This window comes from Ursus arctos, unplaced genomic scaffold, assembly GCF_023065955.2.
Source record: "Ursus arctos isolate Adak ecotype North America unplaced genomic scaffold, UrsArc2.0 scaffold_7, whole genome shotgun sequence".
Lineage (NCBI taxonomy): Eukaryota > Metazoa > Chordata > Mammalia > Carnivora > Ursidae > Ursus > Ursus arctos.
In genome coordinates, this window is record NW_026623089.1 from 15554910 (window position 1) to 15579219 (window position 24310).

At 44.2% G+C, this 24310-nt stretch overlaps 1 protein-coding gene across 26 annotated transcripts in view; it reads left to right on the forward strand.

Annotated features, from left to right (window-relative positions):
• Positions 1 to 24310, forward strand: part of ABLIM1 (actin binding LIM protein 1) — a 289882-nt gene that overhangs the window by 146132 nt on the left and 119440 nt on the right. For all 26 annotated transcript variants that reach the window (XR_008958000.1, XR_008958003.1, XR_008958006.1 and 23 more), the window contains exons 2-4: positions 775 to 909; positions 18535 to 18718; positions 22152 to 22261. Coding sequence is in view for 3 of the 26 variants with exons in the window: in XM_044382156.3 (XP_044238091.2) it covers positions 775 to 909; positions 18535 to 18718; positions 22152 to 22261 (429 nt within the window). In the remaining 23 variants the exon portion in view is untranslated. The remainder of the gene's footprint in view (positions 1 to 774; positions 910 to 18534; positions 18719 to 22151; positions 22262 to 24310) is intronic.

Consider the following 24310-nt stretch of genomic DNA (forward strand, 5'->3'; position numbering starts at 1 on the left):
ATTTTAGAGCCTGATCCAATCCCCTTTGTTTTACAGGAAAAGAAGCTGAGGTTCAGAGAGATCCATACAGTAACTAGGAACTTCTTTTTTTTAAAAAAAATTACCGCCCGCATTGTGTGTATCAGGACATGGGCCCACAACACGAGGCTTATCACAGGCCTCCGCAGGTTACCTGAGTTGCCAGATGAAGATTGGGGATGGCTGGTAGACCAGCCGAGCCGCTGGCCAGTGCGTGCTACCTAACGAGTGAAGAAACGTTTGCTGAGCTCCTTTGGCGCATGAGCGCTCTGCAGTGTTCTGAGGAGCTGGGGAGAAGGAAGGAGAAGTACAAATGGGGAGAAAAATAGGAACTTTAAGAAATTGTTCCCTGCTTCGAGGAACTTAAATCTACAGTGAATTCCTTACTGACAGGTGTTTCTAAACCAAGATAAAGACATATTACAAATATCTAATACAAAATATTGAACCAAACAGTATACTCTATTTAATGGCCCAATTATGTAGTCCTAGAAAGGTGTGGGAGGAAGAAAGAGGGGTGCTGGCTCCCAGAGGACCAAGCCCCGTGTTTTCCACACTGGACTGTTAAAGCCACCATTCTCTTATTTTTTCCGTGTATCCTCATGATTATGGCTCGGGGAAGGGGCTCAGTTTGTCCTTCTTGAGTCAACGTGTGGCTCATTGGATAACATAGTTATGGGGCTATTTCTGTACGCCCATCATGACCGCTTTTGTAGGAATGCTTTCTACTCACATGGGTCTCTTGTTTTTTTCCAGTGGCCCACCCTCAGGACCCTCACCACCCGTCGGAGAAACCTGTCATTCACTGCCATAAATGTGGGGAGCCATGCAAGGGTGAAGTACTTCGGGTCCAGACCAAACATTTCCACATCAAATGTTTCACCTGCAAAGGTATGGTGCCTCCAGCTTCCTGGTTTTATGGCGTGTCCCCATCTGTCCCCATGCCAGGCCACCAGGTGGTGAGTGAATGTGCTCAGAAGCCCTGGCATCACTTCCTTTTTCTAGGCTGGGTGGGATTAGACTCAAGGGGGAGGCCAAGCCTCCTGAAGACCAGTGGTCCATAGGCCTTTCGGTGTTTATTGAGGGTCCTGGTCCTGGGAGGAGCGAGAGCAGTAAAAACCGTTCTGTGTTTTGTACTTTATATTTGTTTTCCCCTGAAATGAGGGACTCTTACCCCAAAGTCACCTTGTCCCAAAAGCCATTATTTATAGAAGGGCTGGCAAGCTTGTAAGATTAGGGTTCTAAGTCACTGGATCCTGTGGCACCGGTGAGTGGGGAACACGTGTGCACACGTGTGTATTCAGAAGTGAGAATTAATCACCAACACTTGGAAGTTCTCCAAGAAGCTAACGAGTTGAGGTTGATTTCCATTAACAAGCCTCCCTTTTGGGGTTTGTAACTGTTGGCATCTTGGTATGAAATATGCTGACCTGTTATTCTAGAGCCAAGGCGGGGCTGAGTGGGGAAAGAGAGGAAGGAGAGAGGGGTTTGTGTGTTTATTTGAGGAACCGGTTATTTGAGCTGAGGTCATGTGGGGAACTCAGGCTGGTTGAGGGATCCAGGAGGAGAGGTGGAAGGAGAGACGAGATGATGAGCCTGCTTTGTAGCTCACGCTGCCCTCTGCGTGTGGTGGCTACTCTCATCCCTAAGAAACGCATTCCTTCTCAGTGCCTTAGTTTATGAATTCAGCATTGCCATCTTAAGCCATCTATCCCTGGCCAGGGAGGTTCTCAAGGAGACGCCAGGCCACCTAGTGACCGCCAACTACATAAAAGCAGGAGGGGTGGGGGCTTGTCTGGAGTCCACAGCTATTTGTTTCACCGAGGGTAAACTTTTCTGAGAAAGAGCATTGCCATATGGGTCAGGTGAAAAGACAGAAGGGGAGGGGAGGACATCAGTTTAGCTCCCATTGAGCATGACAGGAAGGCTGTAATGCACATTTTATAGGGAGGGATTCTTTAGTTCTTCCACAAACCCCTAGAAGTAAGTAGCAGAAATCCCGTTTTCAGACAATTCAGGTTGGCCACCAGGAAACATGAGGGTCACACCCAGGGTCCTGACTGTGCTGCCGTTCTCTGTGGCTTGAGTCCTGCCCTCGCCAATGAGTCTCTCTGTGAGCTCAGGCAAGTTACTTCTTGGTGGCCCCATGTCCTTATCTGTACAATAAAGAGACCAGACCATGTGATACTTAAGTCATCCTGGGTCTGAAGTTTGCTGATTGCATATACACAGAACGATGTGTGTGTATCACAGAGAACCCAGAGGTGCTGAATTAGAGCCCTTAGCGTGTAAGAGACAAAATGTTTTTTGGTTACATCCAGATTGGTTGACTAAGAGTCAGGCATCACATTCCGTTTCATTTTTTGCTCATAAATTTCCTGCGACTTGGCTCAAGGGGTAGATTTGGTCTGTGATAGATACGGTCCTCAAGCAGCGGGGGCCTTGCATCTATTCTGTATTTCTAACTGGAAGTACAGAGTGTTAGTCTCAGATCTGGGTAGTCACTGTTCACACGAAGGAACTAGAAGACGTGTTTATCCCCCATGGCTGGAAGCTTCCTTGCTATTTTTCTCTTCTAGTTTAAACCTAAAGACTGAATGTAAATTATTTATGTTGGAACGTTTTCCCATAGACTTTGTTTCATGCTACGAATGTGTTCCTGAAAAGTCCAATGTTTGTCTAGATTGAATCATATTTTAGGAGTGCTTGCTATTTGTAGGAACTATTTTGAATTTAACAAAACTTTACTAAAATAAATGTCTTCTATTCCTGTAAATTTGTATTTTCTCACACTTAATCTGTCAATATCTGTTGTCTTATGTCCCCAATCCCTTTTCTTTAATATCCAAAGAAAGTGGCTTAAGCCCCTCATTCCCTATACCCTGGCAAGTTCATTCCTTTCCCCCAAGATTCTAGAGTGATGTTGTCCAAGTAGAAATATGGTGCAAACCACGTATGGAATTCTAAATTTTTGAATAGCTATATTAAAAAGGTATAAAGGGATGGGTGCAATTAATTTTCATAACGTCTTTTATCTCTATATACCCAAAATATTATCATTTCAAACATATGATTAATGTAAAAATTATTGAGACATTTGACTTTTTTTTTTCATACTAGCTTATTAGCACATCTCAGGTTGGACTAGTCTCATTTCAAGTACTCAAGAGCCCTTTGTAGGGGCACCTGGGTAGCTTCATCAGCTAAGTGTCTGACCCTTGATTTGGCTCAGGTCATGATCTCAGGGTCATGAGATCAAGCCCTGACTCAGGCTCTGTGCTCAGCGGGGAGTCTGCCTGAGTTTCTCTCTCTCCCTCTCCCCCTACCCCCACTTGCATGAGTGCTCTCTCTCTCTCTCTCTCTAAGATAAATCTTTAAAAAAAGAAAAGCCCTTTGTAGTTAGTGGCTACAGTATGAGACAACACAGTTCTAGAAAGTCCTTGAGGTTGTTGTTTTTTCTTTTTTTAAGATTTTAATGTATTAGAGCATGAGTGGGGGGCAGAGGAAGAGGGAGAAACAGACTCCCCACTGAGCTGAGAGCCTGATACGGGGCTTGATCCCAGGACCCTGAGATCGTGACCTGAGCTGAAGGCAGACACTTCACCGACTGAGCCACCCAGGGACCCTGAGAGTCCTTGAGGTTTGCATTCTTATGGTCCCCTCTTGCTCCAAATTCTTTCCAGTACCAAGTTCTTGGCTTGCCTTTGTGAATGCTGCTCCTTGTGCATTGCTTCACCCCACCACGACGGCCACCATGCCTCTTTATTTCCCAAAATACCACGGACACAAGGCAGCTGTTTTCAGTAGACTTTACTGAATTTTACAGACATTATCCATTGGGATAATGGAGAGAAGTTATAGCCTGGAACAGGCAACAACAGTCCTAATATTCTTAGGCCATGTCCAGAACAAGAAGCTCATCATTGGCCAGGGCTCACTCTTTCTTTCTTTCTTTCTTTCTTTCTTTCTTTCTTTCTTTCTTTCTTTCTTTCTTTCTTTCTTTCTTTCTTTCTCTTCATTCATAGGCTTTAATTTTTTGTGCAGTTTTAGGTTTACAGAAAAAGTGAACAGAAAGTACAGGCCAAGGCCATTTCTCATACATATTCAGAACCTCCGCCTGCCGCCATCTTGGTGGGTCTTCCTCTCTTTTCCCTTCTCGCCTCCATCCCTAGGACCTTGGTTTTCTGCTCCCTCACTGCCCTGACTCTAAGTAGTCATAGAGTCTCTACTTTTTATGAATTCATTAAGATGGTTTCCCAGAAGAAACAAAAGTCTTCTCCTTGAGATATGCTGTCTTCCTCTTAGCCCACATGGCCCAGACTGCAGCTAAGTCTAAAAACAACAGTTTTGTTTTCTGCCTGTTCCATCTAAAGCAGAGGTGTCATGTCCAGATAGTGAGCTAATATCCTGGGAGAGAAGATGTGGGGTGGAGAGCAGTTGCTAGAACAAGCCTGGGCCTTGGGGCAAGAGCCAGCCAAGTGCAGAGGAAGAACATTCAGGTTCTGACTCTGATTTGGGGGCCAGACCAGAGTTTCTCCTTCAAATTCCCCCCACACACACACTTTCCTTCACTCATATAACTCGTTGCCAAAGCCTCACAGCTCTTGAATGGGGCCAGAGGCTGTTTTCCATAATTAGAAAGAGCCTCCTAAAATGCCAACACCTATGGGAATAAAAAGCAGAGCTGAACTCTCTTACTAGGAATGGGTTTTGAAAGGAGAGGGAGAAAGAGGATAGCAAACATCTTCCATGAGAGCCAGACATGTAGGAAGGTAGGAAAGGGTCACTTCGGAGGAACCTAGAGTTCAGAGCATGAACTTCAACTAGTGATCAGTCCGTGAATTCACAGGGTTAGCTGTCACAGGATCAGGGTGGTGAGCAGGGATTTTGTTGGTGAACCCATCTCCCTAAAATGTCTGACGTCTTGGGATCTGATGGTGTAGGAGTTATTTATCCCATTAGTAAATGTTAATTGGACACATACTCCTTGCAGGATATTATGCTAAGTGCCGAGAATAGGAAGAGACAGCACGCTGCGTTTGTCCTCAAAGGACCCAGAGGGTATTTGGAGAGACATACAAATAAGCAGCATTGATGATATTGAGTAATAAACGCTGTGATGGAGAAATCCGTAGGACACTAACTGGAGGCAGGGAGACTCGGGGAGATAGAAGAGTCATCCAGGTAGAAATAATGTAAGGTAGCAGCAGGTGTGATAGAGATTTGGGGGCAGATCTAAAAGACATTTAAAGTTAAGGTTGATAGGATTTGGTGACCGTATGTGAGGAGTGAAGAGGATCCAGGTTTCCAGCTGGACTGCCTGTGTGGACAGATGGTTGCCACCCACTAAGGAAGAACAAGAGCACTGCATAGGGTCGTTCCAGGTGGAGAGTTCAGCTTGGGATACATCGAGGCTGAGGACACATGGTGTATTCAGAGTCCGGTGGGTTTAGCACTCAGGATCCAGGTACTGGTCTGTGTTGGAGGAAGGGTGATTTTTAATTTTTTTAATTAAGTAAATTCTACCCCCACCATGGGGCTCGAACTCACGACCCTGAGGTCAAAAGTCACATGCTGTACCAACTGAGCCAGCCAGGCGCCCCAGAAAGAAGGATTTGAAAGTCTTTCGGCATCTAGGTGGTGGCTGAAGCTAGATGATGGTGTGTGACATAGCCCTAGCAAAGGGCAAAAGGCAGGAAAGGAGTGACAGAGAGTGACAGAGCTTCTGAAGGAGGTGGAACCCAGTTTCCATTTGTAACCTCGGGAAATGTACCCACCTGCTAATGAGATGAGGAGAGTGGGAAAGTGTTTCAATTAACACTGGGTTCTATAGTTAAAAGAAAAGGAAATCCCAAAAGCTTCTGTTATTCTTTATAATAATCCAATGGGAGTAAAACATGGCTGCAGGGTTCTGGACGGAGCTGTGCTTTGTCTTGAGTGCTCAGTAGCTTTGTTTCTCACTTTTCCAATTCGCAGCAATCGTCCCAAGTCAGGAGTTTGTTCCTTACTGCTCTCTGTTCATTCTGATACCGACCCAGGGATGGGATAGTTTTTTAATTATGACCTTGTCCCCATCATGGTTGTAATAATGCTCCATGAGAGAATAAGAAGTCCATTTAAATATTATGCAGTTAATATTTAACTATATATTTAATTAATTATGTATTTAATATTTAATTGCAATTTTGTATATGGCTTATCATATTGATACATTACATTGTTATAATTTTTATTATTTGTCTTGAGCATTCAAAATAATGCCCTAGATTCATTTTTCTGCCAAAAAATTCTAGAGCATTTAGAAAAGACCAGGGACCAAAAAACATAATAAATAATAGATAGATAGATAGATAGATAGATAGATAGATAGATAGAACAAACGAACAAACCAGGGACCAGAGAGAAAGAAGATCAAGAAAGGCCGTTGGGCAAATATTTTGTTTTCAGTGAGCCTTTCCTGGAATATCCTGTATAAGATTTTAATTCCTCCCTGTATCACGTTTCTCCCTGCTTTATCTTTTTTCCCTTAACGTTTAGCATTATGTAATATTTTATTCATTTATCTTCACCCTCTACTAGACAGTAAGTTCCTTGGGGGCAGAGACTTTTGTCTGTTTTGTTCACTACTATATATCTGGTGCCTAGAACAATGCCCAGCATAGTAGGTGCTCAGTAAGGTGAATGAATGAATGAATGAACAATAACCGTGTATTTCTTTGGAACTTGAGTATTCGTAAATGTTCCTAATGGCATAGCTAGTCTACAAGATTTCTCAAGTGCTTAAAATCATATATGTCCTCTTATGGTTACTAGACACTAACATCATCTTCCAGAAAGAAGGGGTGTTAGGAAAGCTTTCTATCATTGATGACAGAGCTGAGCATCTGCCTGGCAAGTAGAACGGCTAAGAGATGGTGCTGGGAGCTGTTGGTGAGGATCTTGCTGATGCTAAGTGTTTGTACGGGTTTAGACCCTGAGCTTTCTCCTCTGGGCTTACATGGGCAGACTGGATGTGGGTTGTTCAGGGCCTCAAGAAGGAAACTGATAAAACTCCAGTAAAATGGAAGTGGTTTCTTAGATCTCCTAGGAGCTGAGCTTGGGCTTTTAATACCTATTTAGAGAATATTAGTCATTCAGAAATTTATTAAATGGCAGATTTAACCAGAATGCAAAGAAAAGAAGTCTTTTATAAATGTGGTCCCTTCTCACAGCAAATGAGAAACCACTTCCATGCCATCTTTTGTTTATAAAGGATAATCCTTCTGAATTTTGTACCATGTTAAAGTGTTACCCAGTCAAATAAATACAATTTAGATTTTTAAATAGTTGAGGTTTTGAATGCCCAGCTGGAACAGAGAAAGGGCTCATAAATTCTCCAAAATATACTGCTTAATATACTCTCTTAAATATACTCTCTTACTGGGAGCTGATTATCTATGGGTCTCTTGTGAACAGAGGTGCTAGTAGCCATTTGTTCTGAGTTTTCTTTTCAAGGTTGTTTGTAGAGTCAAGTTGGAAGATATTGTCCCTCTGGAGTAGAGGGTAGATTTGTTTGCTGTCTAGTGTATTAGAAATAATATCTACACCTGAAGCAGAAGTTGGGACAGGTTTGCTTGTGGCTGATTGTAAAAGATTGGGGTTTCCTAAGCTCAGGGTTCTTCGGCTGGGAAACAAACTCATTGCACACGCATGCACTTCTCTTGTGTCTGGGGACTTACGGGGCCTGGAAGACCAGTGACAAAAATGAAGCTTGTGTTGCCTGCTCTTAGCAGGGAAGGCTTTCGCTTCGGACCCAGGGCTTTACGTCTTCTGCCAGCACCCGTAAAGCTAGGGCAGGGTCACCTGCTAGCTTGCAAATAAAATCTCAGGTTCTTTACAGTTCTTGACACCTCTTAGTCCATGTCCTTGAAAGCTTATTTCTTGAGAAAGGGTATGCTGAAGTTTACCCAACTTGATCGAGGAAGTTCCCGTTCTCTAAGAAAATGATTTGGACAACAAAGGTTGTGGGAGCGTTTATACTATAGAGGACGGGAGGAAGCTGAGACTGTCCTCAGGCTTTTCAAAGCAAGCATTGGACCAGTCGTATTGCTGGTTCTTTTCGTCTCCCTGAACGCTGGAGCGTCCCATGGTCAGACCTCACCTCTGTGTCCACTTCGTTGGACTTTCCAGCCTGCAGACTGTTGTTTATAAGTCACTCAGTGTATGGTTTTTTTGTTTTGTTTTGTTTTTTTGGTTTTTTGCTAGAGCAGCCTGAATGGACTAAGACAACACATTAATCAAATGTTCAAATAATCATACAAATAGGACTTCCAAGTGTGATCAGTGCAACAAAGGGAGAACAAAACGCTGCAGGAACAAAGATGTGAGTTTGCAGCGGGAGGATCTTGGTGTGTTTATGGTGGGGGGAGGGGGAGGTGGTCAGGAAAGGCCCCCCCACCCCCACCTCTCTAAAAAAAAGTTTAAGCTGACAACTAAAGGCTAAAAATACAACCACCCCTTATTCTTCCCAGTAAAAAACGTCAACTAAATGGACTCCATTATTCCAAAGAATAGATTTGTAATTTGTATTCTTTTCTTCCTAAAAGTCACTTGATTTTTACATAAATCAACCTGGTAATACCGATGCTTGATGGCCTTCAAATCTTTACCATGTGAAATGTTTACAGAGCATCTAGCATCTATCATTCACTGTGCTGGTCTGTGGAGGATTGAAAGGGCTATATGACATGGGACCTTCTTCTGAAGAACCTGTGACCGGGTGGCAAGCAATGTGCTTACTAGTGGAACCCTCGCTGGCAGCAGACCAGTGCAGGCGAATGGTCCAGAGCCCAGGTGTGCTGAGTCAGAGGCTGAGAAGCCACCTAGAGCTCAGTGGTCTGGGGATGTTGCTGGGGAGAAGCAGCATATGATAAAGCATGGATGCTCCGGAAAACTTAATAACCTTCCCGGGACTGGAAAGGGGGTGCGTGCTAGCTGTGGTCAGGGGTAGGGCTACATCGTTCAAGGCAGCAGATGGTGAAGACAGGGGTACGGCTAAACTTGACATTGGCCTTCATTCAGGCAAACGGCTTCCTACAAAAGTGAATGGAACCATGATGTTCCCATTGTCATTTGAAAGATGACATTTTAAACATTAATTATAGTAGCTATTCCTTTTCAAAAATGGAATTAGTGTTATATGTTATTTATAGTCACATAGTTTTAAAAAGACTTCTGAACATTGGGTATCTGGAAAATTTTAAGAATCAGGTCATGTAAGCTCTTCCCTCAAGATCGTATTGGCAGAAATTGTTATATTGAGTTATGTTTTAATAGAGACAGTTGCTGCTTAGCGATGAGAGTCTCGGCAATGTGTTAGAGGATGTGGAAAATGTCACCTTTTGATGGCTTTGAAAAACTCCTTGTCCTCTATAATGGTCAATCATTAAGAGAGCCCATGAACACCAAACTTATTTTTAAGGAGTTTATGTAAAACCATTAGAAAATTCAGGCTATAACTCTTACTAATGTCAATGAATTGCAGTACATTTTTCAAGAATTACTCTTTAAAGACTGAGTTTTGTAAAGGGGCTTGGGATAAACATTCCATCTGTAACAGCACCTTCCATATTTGCCATCTTGGAGTCTGGAGGATGTTTACTAGGTCAAGATCATTCCATATAGAATATGTGCATTTATAAAGTACGAGGATCTTTATGGAGTAAGATGGATGAAAATTGTAAGGTGGTGAGCTGGATATACAGATTAAGGATTTTCTGTATTTAGGGTTTTTTTTAATGTATTTTTTAAATTAGTTTCAGAGGTAGAAGTTAGTGATTCGTCAGTTTCATATAACACCCAGTGCTGATTATATCATGTGCCCTCCTTAATGCCCATCACCCAATTACCCCTTCTCTCCTCTCACCTCCCCTCCAGCAACCCTCAGCTTGTTTCCTAGAGTTCAACATCTCTTATGGTTTGCCTCCCTCTCAATTTTCACCTTATTTTTCCTTCCCTTCCCCTATGTTCATCTACTTTGTTTCTTAAATTCCATATATGAGTGAAATCATATGGTATTTGTCTTTCTCTGAGTGACTTATTTCACTTAGCATAATACCCTCTAGTTCCATCTACGTCATTGCAAATGGCAAGGTTTCATTCTTTTTGATGGCTGAGTAATATTCCATATATATATAGAATATGGAATACATACATATATACACACACACACACACCCCACATCTTCTTTATCCGTTCATCTATTGATGGACATCTAGGCTCTTTCCATATTTTGGTAATTGTGTGCATTGCAGCTAACTGTATTCAGTTTTTTAAAAGTAAAATTGTAGGGGTGCCCGGGTGGCTCAGTCGGTTAAGTGTCTGCCTTCGGCTCAAGTCATGATCTCAGGATCCTGGGATCGAGCCCCACATCAGGCTCCTTGCTCAGCGGGGAGTCTGCTTCTCCCGCTCCCTCTGTACCCCTCACTCATGCTCTATCACCTGCACTCTTGCTCTCAAATAAATAAATAAAATCTTTTAAAAAATAAAGTAAAATCGTATTCTCTAATTTATATGCTATAAGAACTAACACTTTATATCCTCTTTCTAAAATAAAACTTTAGAATGTGGTAAAATTATGAATTCAGTTTTCTTTTCATTGCAATGTAATCCCTGTGATTTGACCTAGACAAGAAAGGTCAAGAAAGTAACATTATCACATTGTCCATATCCAAAAGAACAAGTGCACTTGCTATCCTGGATAGAAAGGCCATTTATTGTGTCATAAATATTTCCAAACCGTAGATACAGTACAGCCTCCTTCGGCTGTACTACAGCTTATAGCTGGGAACTTCTCTAACCTACATCTCTTGATACATACAAAACAAACTTTTCTCCACTTTGGCCTCCCTAGCTGGAAAAGAGCTGATTATTGATTTCCTTAAAATAACTCACTGTACACTTAAAGACCATTATTACCTTGACCTCTTTTTCTTTGGTCTAATCCCAATTTCATCTACTTTTTTTTTCCTTAAGTGTTCTCTCGCAGCCCCTTAATTATTCCGGTTGCTGCCCTGTGAACCCATTCTGGTTCCTTCCCATGCACCTGAGATGATGGAGTTCTTAACCAATCACAGTCTTATGCTCTGTACTTGGGTCCTTCATGGTACTGCTATAGTCTGACCGTGCACCTAGCACTTGTGCACGGGAATGGTCTCTGGCGTTGTTGAATTACAGTTAATTTCGATTGCTGATAAAGTTCAGAGTCTTAAAACACTTGAGAGGTTGGGGGAGGGTGGAGTTACCACATTGGCACCACTGTCTTGATGCCAATTAGGTGCTTTCAGAAGGAAGGAGGGTACTGGCTCAAAGTCATGCTGAAGTGCTCTTTCCTTATGCTTGGCAAAGGCACTGGGCTCTGCCCACACTGTCTAGACACCAGCAGTATGAGATAGAAGGAAAGGGACAAGAATTTGCCGTCTCTCTAAAGATTGCGGGAGACATGAAATGGCATGAAAGGTGATCTTTGCCTCCAATAAGCTTACAGTTGAGATAAGGAGAAAATCACAATGGTGGTATAAGATACAGGACAACATATACTAAATAGGAATCAGATGTCAGTAATTGTTCTGAGCCCCGAGGAAGCAGAGGGGGAGGGGACTAAGGAGGCTGTAGCTTCATCAGGAGGTCGAGCCTAAGTGGGGCCAGGGAAGCAGGACGGGCTTGGCGGGAGGTGAGCCGAGGTGTCCATCCTGCAGGGGTGTGGGAGGCTCAGCTGGGAGCAAAGCGCTGGTGCAGAGAGACTGAGATGAACGTTTGGTAGATGTTGAGCAAGAAATACTATTCTCAGTAATACCTTTGTTATTTGAGCTTGTTATAGTTAATATTGTTTGCACATGGAATTCCACAAGTGTTAAAAAAACAAACTTACTATGCGGTCAAAGGTTTATTAATAAAAGAGGTTCCATGGGGCGCCGGGGTGGCTCAGTTGGTTAAGCATCTGCCTCCGGCTCAGGTTATGATCCCAGGAATTATGATCCCAGGAGCCCTGCGTCAGGCTCGCTGCTCAGTGGGGAGCCTGCTTCTCCCTCCCCTGCTCCCCCTGCTTGTGCTCTCTCGCTATCTTTGTCACTCTCTCTCTCAAATAAATAAATTAAATCTTTAAAAAAAATAAAGATAAATAAATAAAAAGAGGTTCTGAAGCGATTCCTTTCCATCTAAAGCTCTTGACCTATTATTATAAATTCAAACTCTGAATTCAGTACAAGCCCTCAAGTGCCGTCGGTTGGGGGCCCGTTCTGCCATCCGGATGGACCTCTATCTTCTTTCTCAGAAATGATCATTGATTTTGATGGGCATGTAGAAGTGAATGTGAAAAACTATTTAAATATGTTTTTGAAGCTTAGTATTTGCTCCCAGGATGATGCATTAGCAAATGGTTATTTCTGGTGAGAAGCTGCCCCCTCACATTATTGTTTGAGTCTCTGTTCTGCTATTTTGAGCTCTGGGCTACAGCATATAGTACTTTTGAGCTTCAGTGGATGGTACTTTCAAACACATTGCTCTCGGTTTCAGAGCAAAAGCAGATTCAATGAGACCCCCACGCTGTGGTGGAATTTTTGTGGCTTGGGAAGACCCTATGTTAAAGTCTACCTTTATATTTTCTATGGAGAAAGGATTTGAGGAAATGAATAACATCTTGGATGAAATAAGATTCTTTTAAAATGTAGTTGGAGTAGAGGATGGAGACAGAAAATAGCAAGTATTTGGTATTCACACTAGTAATCCATCATGAAGTGCTTGGGAGCTCCATACCCTGAGTCCATCCCACCCCCGGCTCTAGCACACGGCACCGTGGGAGGTAGCAGGGGAGTTGCTGGCCCAGGTAGGGTAGACTAGGGTTTTGAGCTGGCTAAGGGTAAAGTAGCACTTTTGGAGTACATGGCCCTCATCACCAGAAATGAGCAGGTGTAACCCAGGTCCCAGACATGCAGAGCCTCCCCGTCACTGTGCAAATTCAAAAGGGCTCCTCATAGCCTGTGATGGGTTGACCGGTTGGCCGAGTGCCAGAGCCAAAATCCCATGCCTGCCCTAAAAAAGAGAAGGAAGGACCCCTACCCTGAGGCTCCTGGCCCCCAATTGAAGTTCTTGTGTTAACTCAAAACCAAAATGAAAACATTGATCACATTTGCTTACTGTCCCCCTCTCTTACTGGCATGAATTGATTAAAACACCCACGTGAGCAGTAGCCCCGCAGAGATATCCAGTCTACTGATAGAAAAGAAGAAAACATTGTTTGCATTTTAGCCCTAAGCCCACCTTTGGGCAGAGTTTTAAGTATTACCTATTCTGCTAAGGGTTTGGCAATGTGAAAGGACAGGCAGACGGAAGGTTACTGAAATGAACTTGTAACATAAAATGTTATCTGCTGTTTTCAGAAAGTTGGAGAAATAGTTGCCACCCCATCCCTGTTGGTGCTGCTAAAATACTGTTCTGTTTTCACCCTTATTTGACACTTCCACACTTTGTTCCCCTCCTACTCCATGCTATGTTTACAACCCAGGCAGCTCCTGTTAATTTTTCCTTTTTTAAGATTTTTCCTTTTTTAAGATTCAAGATTTTAAAAAATGCCTGTTACTAATTTCACAGCTTTCATGTAAAACTGCTGGGACGTACATGTTCTTACTTACCCAATTCATGGTATTCGGGGGTTTGCAGACAGTGAGTTCAGGAGCATACCATCAACAAGGCGTATGGCTGACGTTGGCCATGCCTCAGCGACAGCAAAGCAAGCAAGGTTCAGTGGGGCCTTGAGTGGGGCATGTTTTCAATAATTGATCATTGAGAAGAAAGCAATTAATCTCTTCCACTGGCAGCTCTCTCTCCTTTTTTAATGAAAGGAGTCTGTGCTTTTTCCTGGGCATACGTTAACTGTCAACCAGAGCGAAAGACAAATGGAGTACCCGAAGTTAAAAATCTAAATGTATCCTACTGAAGTGTGACCTCACTTGTGATTTTGTGACCATTTGGATGTAAAAGTTTTGCTTTGCGCCACCAGTTAGAAGTATTTGCTAAGCTGTTACTATGAAACCGACCAAAGTTTCCTTAAACCTTTAGAATATTTTTGGTGAAAGAGAGTAAGCCCTTTGTCAAAGTGTAATTTTCAAAAGTTAAATCTATGACACACAAATAGTGAATGAACATGTATCAAAGATTGATTTAATATATTAATGAGGGAGCCAGCAGGCTGGCAAAGCTGGTTCAAAGGAGAACCAAAGGAGTAGGTTATAAAGGCATTCAAGGAAGGACTGTCCGGATGTCAGGGTCAGGTGTAAACTGAAGAGCGGTCCAGTGGGACAGCAAACCGGACTACTGCACAAAGATCTTTAAGTTAACTTTAAAGGCTGGGCCTTTAATCCATAGTCCAGAGCTTGTCAAACACAGAGCCGGCGCCCTGGGTAATGAAATAACCCTCGTGCGAGCTGTTGATCCTCAGCAGGACATCGGAAGAACAGGCTCCTCTCCCGTAGCTTGTTTACTAGTTTTGGTTAATTTTTCTTTTTTCTTTTTCTTTTTCTTTTTTTAAAGATTTTATTTATTTATTTGACAGAGAGACAGCCAGGGAGAGAGGGAACACAAGCAGGGGGAGTGGGAGAGGAAGAAGCAGGCTCCCAGTGGAGAAGCCTGATGTGGGGCTCGATCTCAGAACGCCGGGATCACGCCCTGAGCCGAAGGCAGACGCTTAACCACTGCGCCACCCAGGCGCCCCTTGGTTAATTTTTCTTAACATATTATCTGAGTGACCTTCCACTTAACATGAGGTTCCCGGAGTAGTCAGATTTGTAGAGATAGAAGTAGAAGGGTGCTCGCCAGGGGCTGAGGGAGGGAGAGTGGAGAGTTAGTGTTGAATGGGGACAGAGTTTCAGTTTTGCAAGTTGAAAGTGTTCTGTGGGTGGGTGGTGGTGCTGGGTACACAGCAGTGCAAATACTTAATACCACTGAGCTGCACATGGGAAAATGATTAAGATGGCAAGTGTTGTTACGTGTGTTTTACCACAATTTTAAACAATGAAATGAGCTGACACATAGGTCTATGGAAAAAGAGTTAACAATTGTTCATCCTCCTGAGATAACTTAGTAATCCTATGTTTGTGTTAACTTTTCCTTATTCATAAAAACATGCGTAGACCTTCTTTTAAAAAGGAGATTATTAAAATTCTTTACTCTGTGACATTTGTTCTTTTCACTTTAGGATACAGCAAGGACGGGCCTCTGGGTTCTAGATACTGATCTAATCCCTTCTCTGTAACACCAGCTCCAGAGACTGGGTGTGCCATAATTTATTCAACTGTTGCTACTGATGGAAATTCAGTTGTTTCCAGTTGTGTTGTGTTTTGTTTGCCAGTGTAAACACTGTTACTATAAAAATGTTATAATTCAGGACAGGGAAGTTGAAGGCCAGGATCTCAGTGGTGACAAGAAGGCAAAGGAGGGAATTGTTCAGAGGAATGTTTTGTGGGAAAACAGATTGGATTTAGGGGCAGTTTGAAAATTTTGGTGCAAGAGTGGAGAATGAATAGTGCTGGCATGCTACGGAAAGAGGGAGTAGAAGAAGAAGGTTATAGAGGGATGGCATAGAAGCAAGAGGGTAGGGTTTGTTTTTAAAATGCCAGGTTTGGGGCACCTGGGTGGCTCAGTCGGTAGGGGACCGACTCTTGGTTTCAGCTCAGCTCATGATCTCACAGTCATGAGATCAAGCCCCTTGTTGGGCTCTGCACTGAGTGTGGAGCCTGCTTGAGATTTTCTTTCTCCCTCTCCCTCTGCCCCTTGCCCTGCTCACGTGCTCTCTCTCTCTCTCAAAAAATAAAAACAAAACGAAGTAAAATAAAATAAAATAAAATAAAATAAAATAAAATAAAATAAAATAAAATGCCAGGCTTAAGATAGGCATGCTGTCTGTGCCCACTGGGCAGCAAAAACTAAGGGTCTAAGCCTTAGGGAAGATGTCACAGAGACGGACGTTGATCATAGTTGATCATAGACAAAGTCATAGTTGAAGCTATGGGAGTAAGTGAGATGTTTTCCCAGGACGGCCTTATTCTAGAGGGAAGAGGTAGCGTTCATGGCAGTTACGTGTGTTCACGACTCTGGCTAAGGAGACTGGGATGTTGTGATCCGAGAAGGAGGAAGAATGGCGAGTAAAGACCTTTAATGGGCCCTGCCTCCGAGACGTTCTTCCAATGGGGGTTTCCTTGTGTACACACCATCAAAAACAATGATACAATTTGATGATTTGAGCCACTACTTTGAATTTATGGACTAAGCCAAATGAAGTCTCAGAGGGGCAGAGTTCAACTGCAGTTTGACAACTATCTACAGGAATTACAAGGTCATTTTTTAAGACTTTATTTGGTTTATGTCAACTAGGACTTAGGGGAGAGTATAGGTCAATGTCACAATCCCATGTGAAGCGGACCCGCTGCACAGAGGTTCCCCACGGAAGCAGCAAAGACAGGCGATCTCCCAAACATTCACAGTGCGCTCTCCACAATCTGTATGAGCTTAAGGATGACCTTGTTGCCACCAGATCTTTTTATAAAGGATCTGTGAATTTTTAAACGTACCCAAGGTGATTGGAGGGGGAAATAAAGGCAATTACTGGTAGTCCAAGTGCATTACTTCATCCCTTCTCATGGCTTGAAGACATACCCGTGTTTGGAAAAGCAACAAAGTCATCAAAACTGCTGATGTCACTAAGGAGTGACATCCCGGGGAGCCTGCCAAGTTTGACGCAGTATTCAACTTAATTCACACACTGTGTTTTTAGTCATACCCCCAGATGCCGTGGTGAGAGGTTCCTGAAGAAGAATCCAAAGAAGTAAAGATGAGGACTCACCCTAAAGTGCTTTGTCAGCTTGTGGGGAAATAAGATATGTTCTCTGAGGTCTTCTGTGACCCCCGCCCCCAGGATAGTGTGTGTTGCTGTTGAAGGAATTTGCAGTCCAAGTGCAGTCAGTCCATACCTGAGCTCCCCCGGCCGCAGGGCCTATCCGTGAAGGACGAAGCAGGTGTGTGCACAGTGGGGGCACTGCCAGGTTGCAGGAGGCAGCAGGTGGTGAACGAGCTGTTTTCCAGGTAATGTGATCGGAGTCATATTTATAGGGTGGTCATTTTCAGGCGTGATGGACTCGGGCCATCATCTTGGGTTACTTGATTATAAATTGCAAAGAAGGAGGTCATAGCTGTGGAGTGTTGATGTAAACAAAGACTGATGAATCCACAGTGGAAGGCTCGTTTGTAGGTTCGGTGTCACCTTGAGTATCTCTATTGGCTTGCAGTAGGGAAGACTGCCAGCAGAGGGTGGGAGAGTTGTCAAAGTATTCAGTCGGTGCCTTACTGTGCTTGGCGCCAGATCATCCAGAGGCATTGATGAGTCATGGGAACTAATTAGAGGAACACTGGAGGTGTTCCAGTAGGATTCTTAGGAAAGCAAGTTAGTGGTAGAGCTCACCTTCCCCCTGCCCATGCCTGTTCCAACTGCTTGCAGGAAGAATCAGGAGGAACCCAGGATTCGTTGCCTAAGGCCCTTAGCTGTATAGGAGTCACCCAAGCTTGGGCATGGAAAGGTCAAGACTGGAGGTTCCCAGCTATGGCTGCTGCTTCCCAGTCCTTTGGCAATGAAAATGCTTTATTCTCAGGGCCTGCCTTAGGCTTTATTTTTGGACAAGTGGCTGTGCCCTCCTCTGGTCTTGTCTGAACACGTAGGCCACACCCAAGCCCCTGACACCCTGGGACCTTTGCACTATCTCCATAATCCACAGCTGCACTGTTTCGAAAGAGACATCACAGTCCAGACACAGCAAGGCATTCCCTGTTGCATGTACTGAGGTCCTGAATGACAGTTTTATCTTGGACACGGTCCCTTTTCTTTCCTCTTTTGTCTGTTCATTTTTATCTCTCCCTATAATATTATAAAGAATTGGCTTATCCTTTTTGCTGCCCACAGAGAAAATTAAACAACTGAATTTTTCATAGCCACGGGAAAGTATTTCCAGAGCGGGGAAAAAATGGACATTGGACATTTCAGCTACTGCTTTTGGTGTAGTGGGAATTTATTACTCAGCTCAGTAACAGTCTTGGCCCAAACCAAGCAGTTGTGTGGGCAAGCAGTGGATACCTTTCCTAAATCACACTGGCAGGGATACCTTTGTTCATAATTGAGACAGCACGAGCCAAGGGCATCTTTCCATCAAAGACTGATTATCTCTGAATCTTAGACATACCACAAAAGTCATTGAGCCCCAGCCAATGAATTTTACTTGTATGAGATAGTGCCTCACTCCCAAAAGGAGGGAAACAGAAGGGGAGGGAGGCAAGCGAGAACTCAAGAGCCCAACAATAAATAGCTCTTTGTACCAGTCCCCTCTCCTAACCCCAAGCCACTGAGATCATGGAGTAAGTTCCCAGCATGCAGTGGAAGGCAGCTGCAGTCCAGCAGCTTAGCGGATGCTGACCAAAGGCGAACTTGTCTTCCCACAGTGTGCGGCTGTGACCTGGCACAAGGGGGCTTCTTCATAAAGAACGGGGAGTATCTCTGCACCCTGGACTACCAGAGGATGTATGGGACACGCTGCCACGGCTGTGGGGAATTCGTGGAAGGAGAGGTGGTGACCGCCCTGGGCAAGACCTATCATCCCAACTGCTTTGCCTGTACCATCTGCAAGTAAGTGGTGCCTTCCCCCAACAGGGAAGCATTGAGTTCTGTGCTTAAAGCCTGGATGTAACCTTTTGTCTCGAGTTGCACTGTCTTGAAATATTCTTTTTCTCATGCACCCTTAGATTTAAAAAAAAAATGTTCCTGTTGTTTCATCAGTCTTAGTCAAGAAGTAATTTAGTTGGGAAACTTTATACATGAGGTCTTCTACCAAATAATATGACTGATTTTAAGTGGCTTGAAACCAAGTGTCAGAGTAGCTCTGGGTCTTAAAACATTTTGAGCCATGAAAACCTTAGGAGGAAATGGCATAACTGCTTGGAAAGATAAAGCTTATTTGGAAATATAAACTCATATGTGTGTGTTTAAAAATAGTCTCATTTACTCTGTAGCAGAGCTGGGCAAACTCTGCCCCATGGCCCAAATTAGCCCCAATACATGTCTTTGTAAATAAAGTTTTATTGGGACACAGCCATACCCATTTGTTCACATATGGCTGCTTATGGCTGGTTTTGAGCTACCGTGGCGGAGTTGAGCAGTCGTGACAGACGTCGTATGATCTGCAGTCTGAAAAAAATACAGTTTGAACTCTCAGGGGGAAAAGTTGAGCCACTGCTGCCCTCTAGGCTTCTATCCTCTAGCAAGGTTCAATCTTAACTGCACAAACCAGCTTGGTTAAAATGATCCGTCAGAGAGAGGAAGGGAAAAGTATGTGAAGTGTAAGTGGGGAAATGTGGTTTCATCGTTGCTGTGTTTCGAATGCCACACATTATAGAATTTAAGATGGCTTCACTTCCCATGACAAGGACAGTCACCAGCAAGGCTCAGCTACTTTGCTGATCTGTCCTAATCACGCAGTCTCATTCCTTTTTGTGCGCTGTTGATGGCCGTGTGTTCCATGTTGCTGTGCTGTGTAAAAACGACAGTTCAGAGGAGGTGTTTTGCTTTGTTTTTCAGCGTTTCGTGTTTCTAGGCCAGAGAGCTGTAAACTCTAGAAGGGTAAACGTCATTTTATCTAATTAGCTAACAAGGTAGTACTCACAGATGAACCATAGAAGGTTTAGGTGGAGTATTCATGGTAAAATTATTGTAATAGTGTTTTGTAGTTATTAGTCCATTTCTCAATTCTGTCTTTTTAAATCCTAATTTTAAAATGCTGGATTATTGAGCTGAAACTTTGTCTGTATTTAATCCAAAGTAAGGTTTCCTCTTGACTTCTCCCTTTGCAGGCTGTGGCCCCCTGCCTGCTTAAAAGCCCTTGGCTGGCATTCGAGAGTCCCAAGTTCTAGTCCTGCTTCCTGGACTGTATGAATTAACGTTTCCGAGGCCGTTGTTTCGTCTGTAAGGTGGGAGGCTGTGGACTAGACCCCGGTGATTCCCCAAACCAGGACGAGCATTGGACTCCTGCCCTGGGGAAGGTCGCTTTACAAATATCTGTTTCTAGCATTTTCCCCCAAACTCTCCTGCTGACCTAGTAGTTTCTAGAGGGCTCCCAAGTATGGGGCTACTCAGCCAGGTTGGAAGGCCCTGGCCCAGATGGACTCTAAGAGCCGTCCTGATCCTGGCCTTGAGAGATCATTGTTTTAAAGTCGGTGGTGAAGGACAAACGTCTGTAGTGATAGTCCTGCCTCCGGACGTTTGGTACTCACTGTTGCTACGAGCGTGCCGTGGCTGCTGCTGCTGACTGATGATATTCTCCCTGGAGTGGCGGCCTCCTTTACGGGCGACAGGCTGCGTACTTTAACCGTCTTAGCAATTCTGTGAAGTCAGCCAGGAATTAGTGTCCCTAATTATGAGTGACTCTGAGTCTCGGCATTTAGGGGACTTTCCCCAGGCTCACACGGCGAGGCTAAGATTCGAACTCAGGTTTCCTGACTCCAAATCCAGTTCTCTTGATTTCACACATTGACACAAATGGCAGAAGGGAGTGAAGCCATGTGGGCAGAGGACCCAGTGGGCCGAAGGGGGAAAGAACCGAAGAGGGTCATTTGTAAAATCACACGAGCCAAAGTTCAGATGACCCGGCCCCATGTTAAGAACTGGACTCTGGTTTATCCCCTCGTGGACCCAGGTGGGATTCAAGTCTACACATAGAAGCTTGGCTCAGAGGCAAGAGGGGAGGCTAGGCAGGGTGCACAGTTTGAAGGGGGCCTCGTGCTCAGCGCCGTGCACTGCAGGGTCTACGCCTGAGAGTTAGGGCCTCCCTAAATGCTGGGCCCCCGGTGCCTCACTGGCCTCAACCTAGTCCCGCCCTGATCAGAGGCAAAAAGCCTGGCTTGTGCTTCTGGCCCCCCAACTCCTGATGCGCCTTCACGGAGCAGACTGGGGGCTCGTTTGGGTTTCATGGATGAAGCAGTAGGCCCACTGGCATCCACCAGAGCACGATTTTTGATTGTCGTGTGTGTGTGTGTGTGTGTGTGTGTGTGTGTGTGTGTATGTTACGGTTAATTCCCAACTCTTAGGCAGCCGAAGGGCCACTTAAAGGAGGGATAGCAGCTGTGAAAGTAACGCTCCTGTCAAGGAGCTGGTGTTTGTTCTCAAGTAATTGCTTCTGACTCAGATGTGTGGGGATGTTTTGCTTGTGCGTTTTGCATTTCCTAACCGACAGAATCACACATTTGAAAGCTCACGTTAGTGAAGAGTATTGGCAAATTGCCAATTACCAGTAAGCAGGCATGGAAATTGTCACATGTGTCTTCATGAATGACTTTTATTTTTGAAAAGCTACCTGCCCACTGAACTGGCTGGAGAAGAAACTGGTAACGTACATGCAGAGGCAATATTTTTGCAAACTGTTATTGACGGATAATGCAAAAGGAAACGATCTCTCTGAAATGAAGCTAGTAGTTTTCTTTTTGAGTTTCTAGAAGCTAATCATGTTTAAACAGGTACTTGCGGTACTGTTGTATTTCTCCACCAGGGATTGGGTCTCCAGCACTGAAACACCCCATTCACCCACTCAGATGTCCAGAACAAAGTCTAATTAGGCACAAATACCACATAGGTCTAGGGAAGTGAAGGAGTTAATGCTTGGCCTGTAACCAGTTCTCCTGGGGAGGGGCCTTAAGCTTGAATAGGAATTTATGACATTTAAAATATTTCTTCTTGAAGGATTTTCCATTTGGAAAATGGAAAATTTTCCTGTGTGTACCTGGCTAGGTGAGTTGTTGGAACAATCCCTCCACTAATGAGTAGAGGTAAATCATTCCACTTTACTGTCGGGTTGCTGGTAGAAGTGCGTTCTCCCTTCTCAAAATGAGGCATGTGTATGTGCTTGGACTGTATCCAGCCGGCTGGCTTGGTTAAGACTGCATTTCAGACATTCTGGCTGGTGCGCCTCAAAGAAATGAGTTGGCACCGGGGGGCAGCGAACAGGAGGAGTAAGGAAAAGAAGTTCAATATTGCTGGAATAACCTTGAGGGCAATGTCTTTCTGTCTCCAGGCGCCCGTTTCCACCTGGAGACCGAGTCACGTTCAATGGGAGAGACTGCCTTTGTCAGCTGTGTGCACAGCCAATGTCGTCCGGCCCTAAAGAAGCCTCCTGCTCCAGCAGTAAGTGCCCCAGCCTCCTGTTGACATGACTTCCTCGTAGCCCAAAGATAGATTAGGCAAGTGCCTTCCTTTATGTGAAGCTCTTCGCTGATGCTGAACACAGTCATGTCTGAGGCATTTGCAATTGTAAAACAGGAAGCTTTCGCTAAAACCCGTGCGGTGAGAAGCATCTCCCTTCTTTCAAAAGGACGTAAATAGAATTGGACATCAAACTGCATTTTGAGAGTAAATGAAGGAAAAAGAATGATAAAACTTTATAGGAGACATGCCCATTCCCTAGTCGTGGTGGTTGAGATGTGCAGACATTTGGCGGTGAAGGGCTTGGTAGCTCTGTGTATTAAAAACCTCTCCCCGCTGTGCCTAGGGCAACAGCGGTGATTTATACTTACCCCGAATTCTTTATATCTGTTACCCTTAAATATTTACTCACTTGGAGGGTTTCTGACGCCTATTTATTGCACAGGTAATTTGCTGAGCGCCTATGATGTGTGATGATGTTCCCGCTGGAGATACAGGCGGAAACAGAAATTCAGCACGCTCAGGAATCATACTTCCTAGCAGGAACAGGCAGACCATAAATGCATACACCAAAATACCTGATATCTAAATTAAAGTAGGAAGAAAATGCAGGGTGAAGGGGCTGCATTTATAGGGGACCATCAGGGGCCACCTCTCTCAAAAGGTGACACTTAAGAAGAATGGGAAGAAGACGTAGGAACAAGATAGATGGCATGGGATTTGTAATTCTTTATGAGGACGTCTTGTCTGACCTGTGGGAATCCAGACAAAACGAACTTGCTCCCCAACCTTCCCCCTGCTCACTTCCCTCCTAGTGCCAGTTGCACATTTCGCCTAGTAAATGACATGGGGTAAGTCAGTGAACTTCTAAGCGAGATGCATTCTGATCTCTGGCACCGGACAGTGAACCTCTACTTCTCTTTCCTTCCTGGGGGCAAAAGGAAGTAGACCAGAGGTTTCCCTTGGTGTCTGTGGATTTTGCCAATCTTTGGGAGATCTGGAACAAATTCCATTAAGCCCCTCCGGTCTCAGTACATAAGAATGAAATAAGCTGCTTCTGCTCTGGAGGAATTCTGTGCAATCCATAGCAGTGATTCCAAATCCTTTTGTCAAAGAAGAAGAATCCTTATACTGTTTGTTTGGTTTTTTTTTCTTCAAAAAGAATGTCCTGACCAAAGTATTTGCATAGAAATTGGATTTGACCATTGGGAGGAAAGAAGAAAATAGACGTATTAGTGCGTCTTATTCAACACGACCAGATCCGTAGCGGGTGAGCTCATGTGCCCTGCTGATAAATACTAGCCGCCTGGATAGGACAAGGGCTCCAAAGCAAGGCCCAGTCCTAGGCCCCCTAGGAGGGTTTCAAGTGCTTCATGCTTCTTACGTACCTTGCCCCAAGGAGGTCACTGGGGGGTTGAACTGGGGTGGGAATAGTCACCCCACTGTGTGGGAGGGCCTACTTCAAAAGTACATTACCAAAAACTTCGGAGGAGTTTTTCAATCTAGTTAAGAAAAAGGGGATTTTGTGAATCCCAGGAAAGAATGACAGCTGCTAATAGAGAATCAAGTCCAGAGCCTGTAAGGGAAATGGCCGCGTCCTCAAATTCCGTAGACTCCTTTGGTCCAACTGTCTCTTCTCTTCTTTTCTTTTCTTTTCTTTTCTTTTCTTTTCTTTTCTTTTTTTTTTTTTTAAGTAAACTCTACGCCAACATAGGGCTTGAACTCATGACCCTGAGATCAAGAGTCACATGCTCTGCTGACAGAGCCAGCCCAGCGCCCCATAACTTTCTTGATAGGTGAGGGGAGTAGGGCCCACGGGCATACCTTAGGCTATAGCAGCTGTCCTGTAAGAAGGCAGGATTAGAGGCAGGGCTTTTGAGTCCTGGGTTTGGGCTCTCTTTTGTTTCATCTCAGACTCTTCATTGTTTGGTTTAAGAAACAGAAGTAGATATTTTTTAAAGGCTTCCTGTCCTGTCACCCATGCAATTTGGAAACGGGTTTTTTTCCTCACAGCATTACCAAAATGGTTAT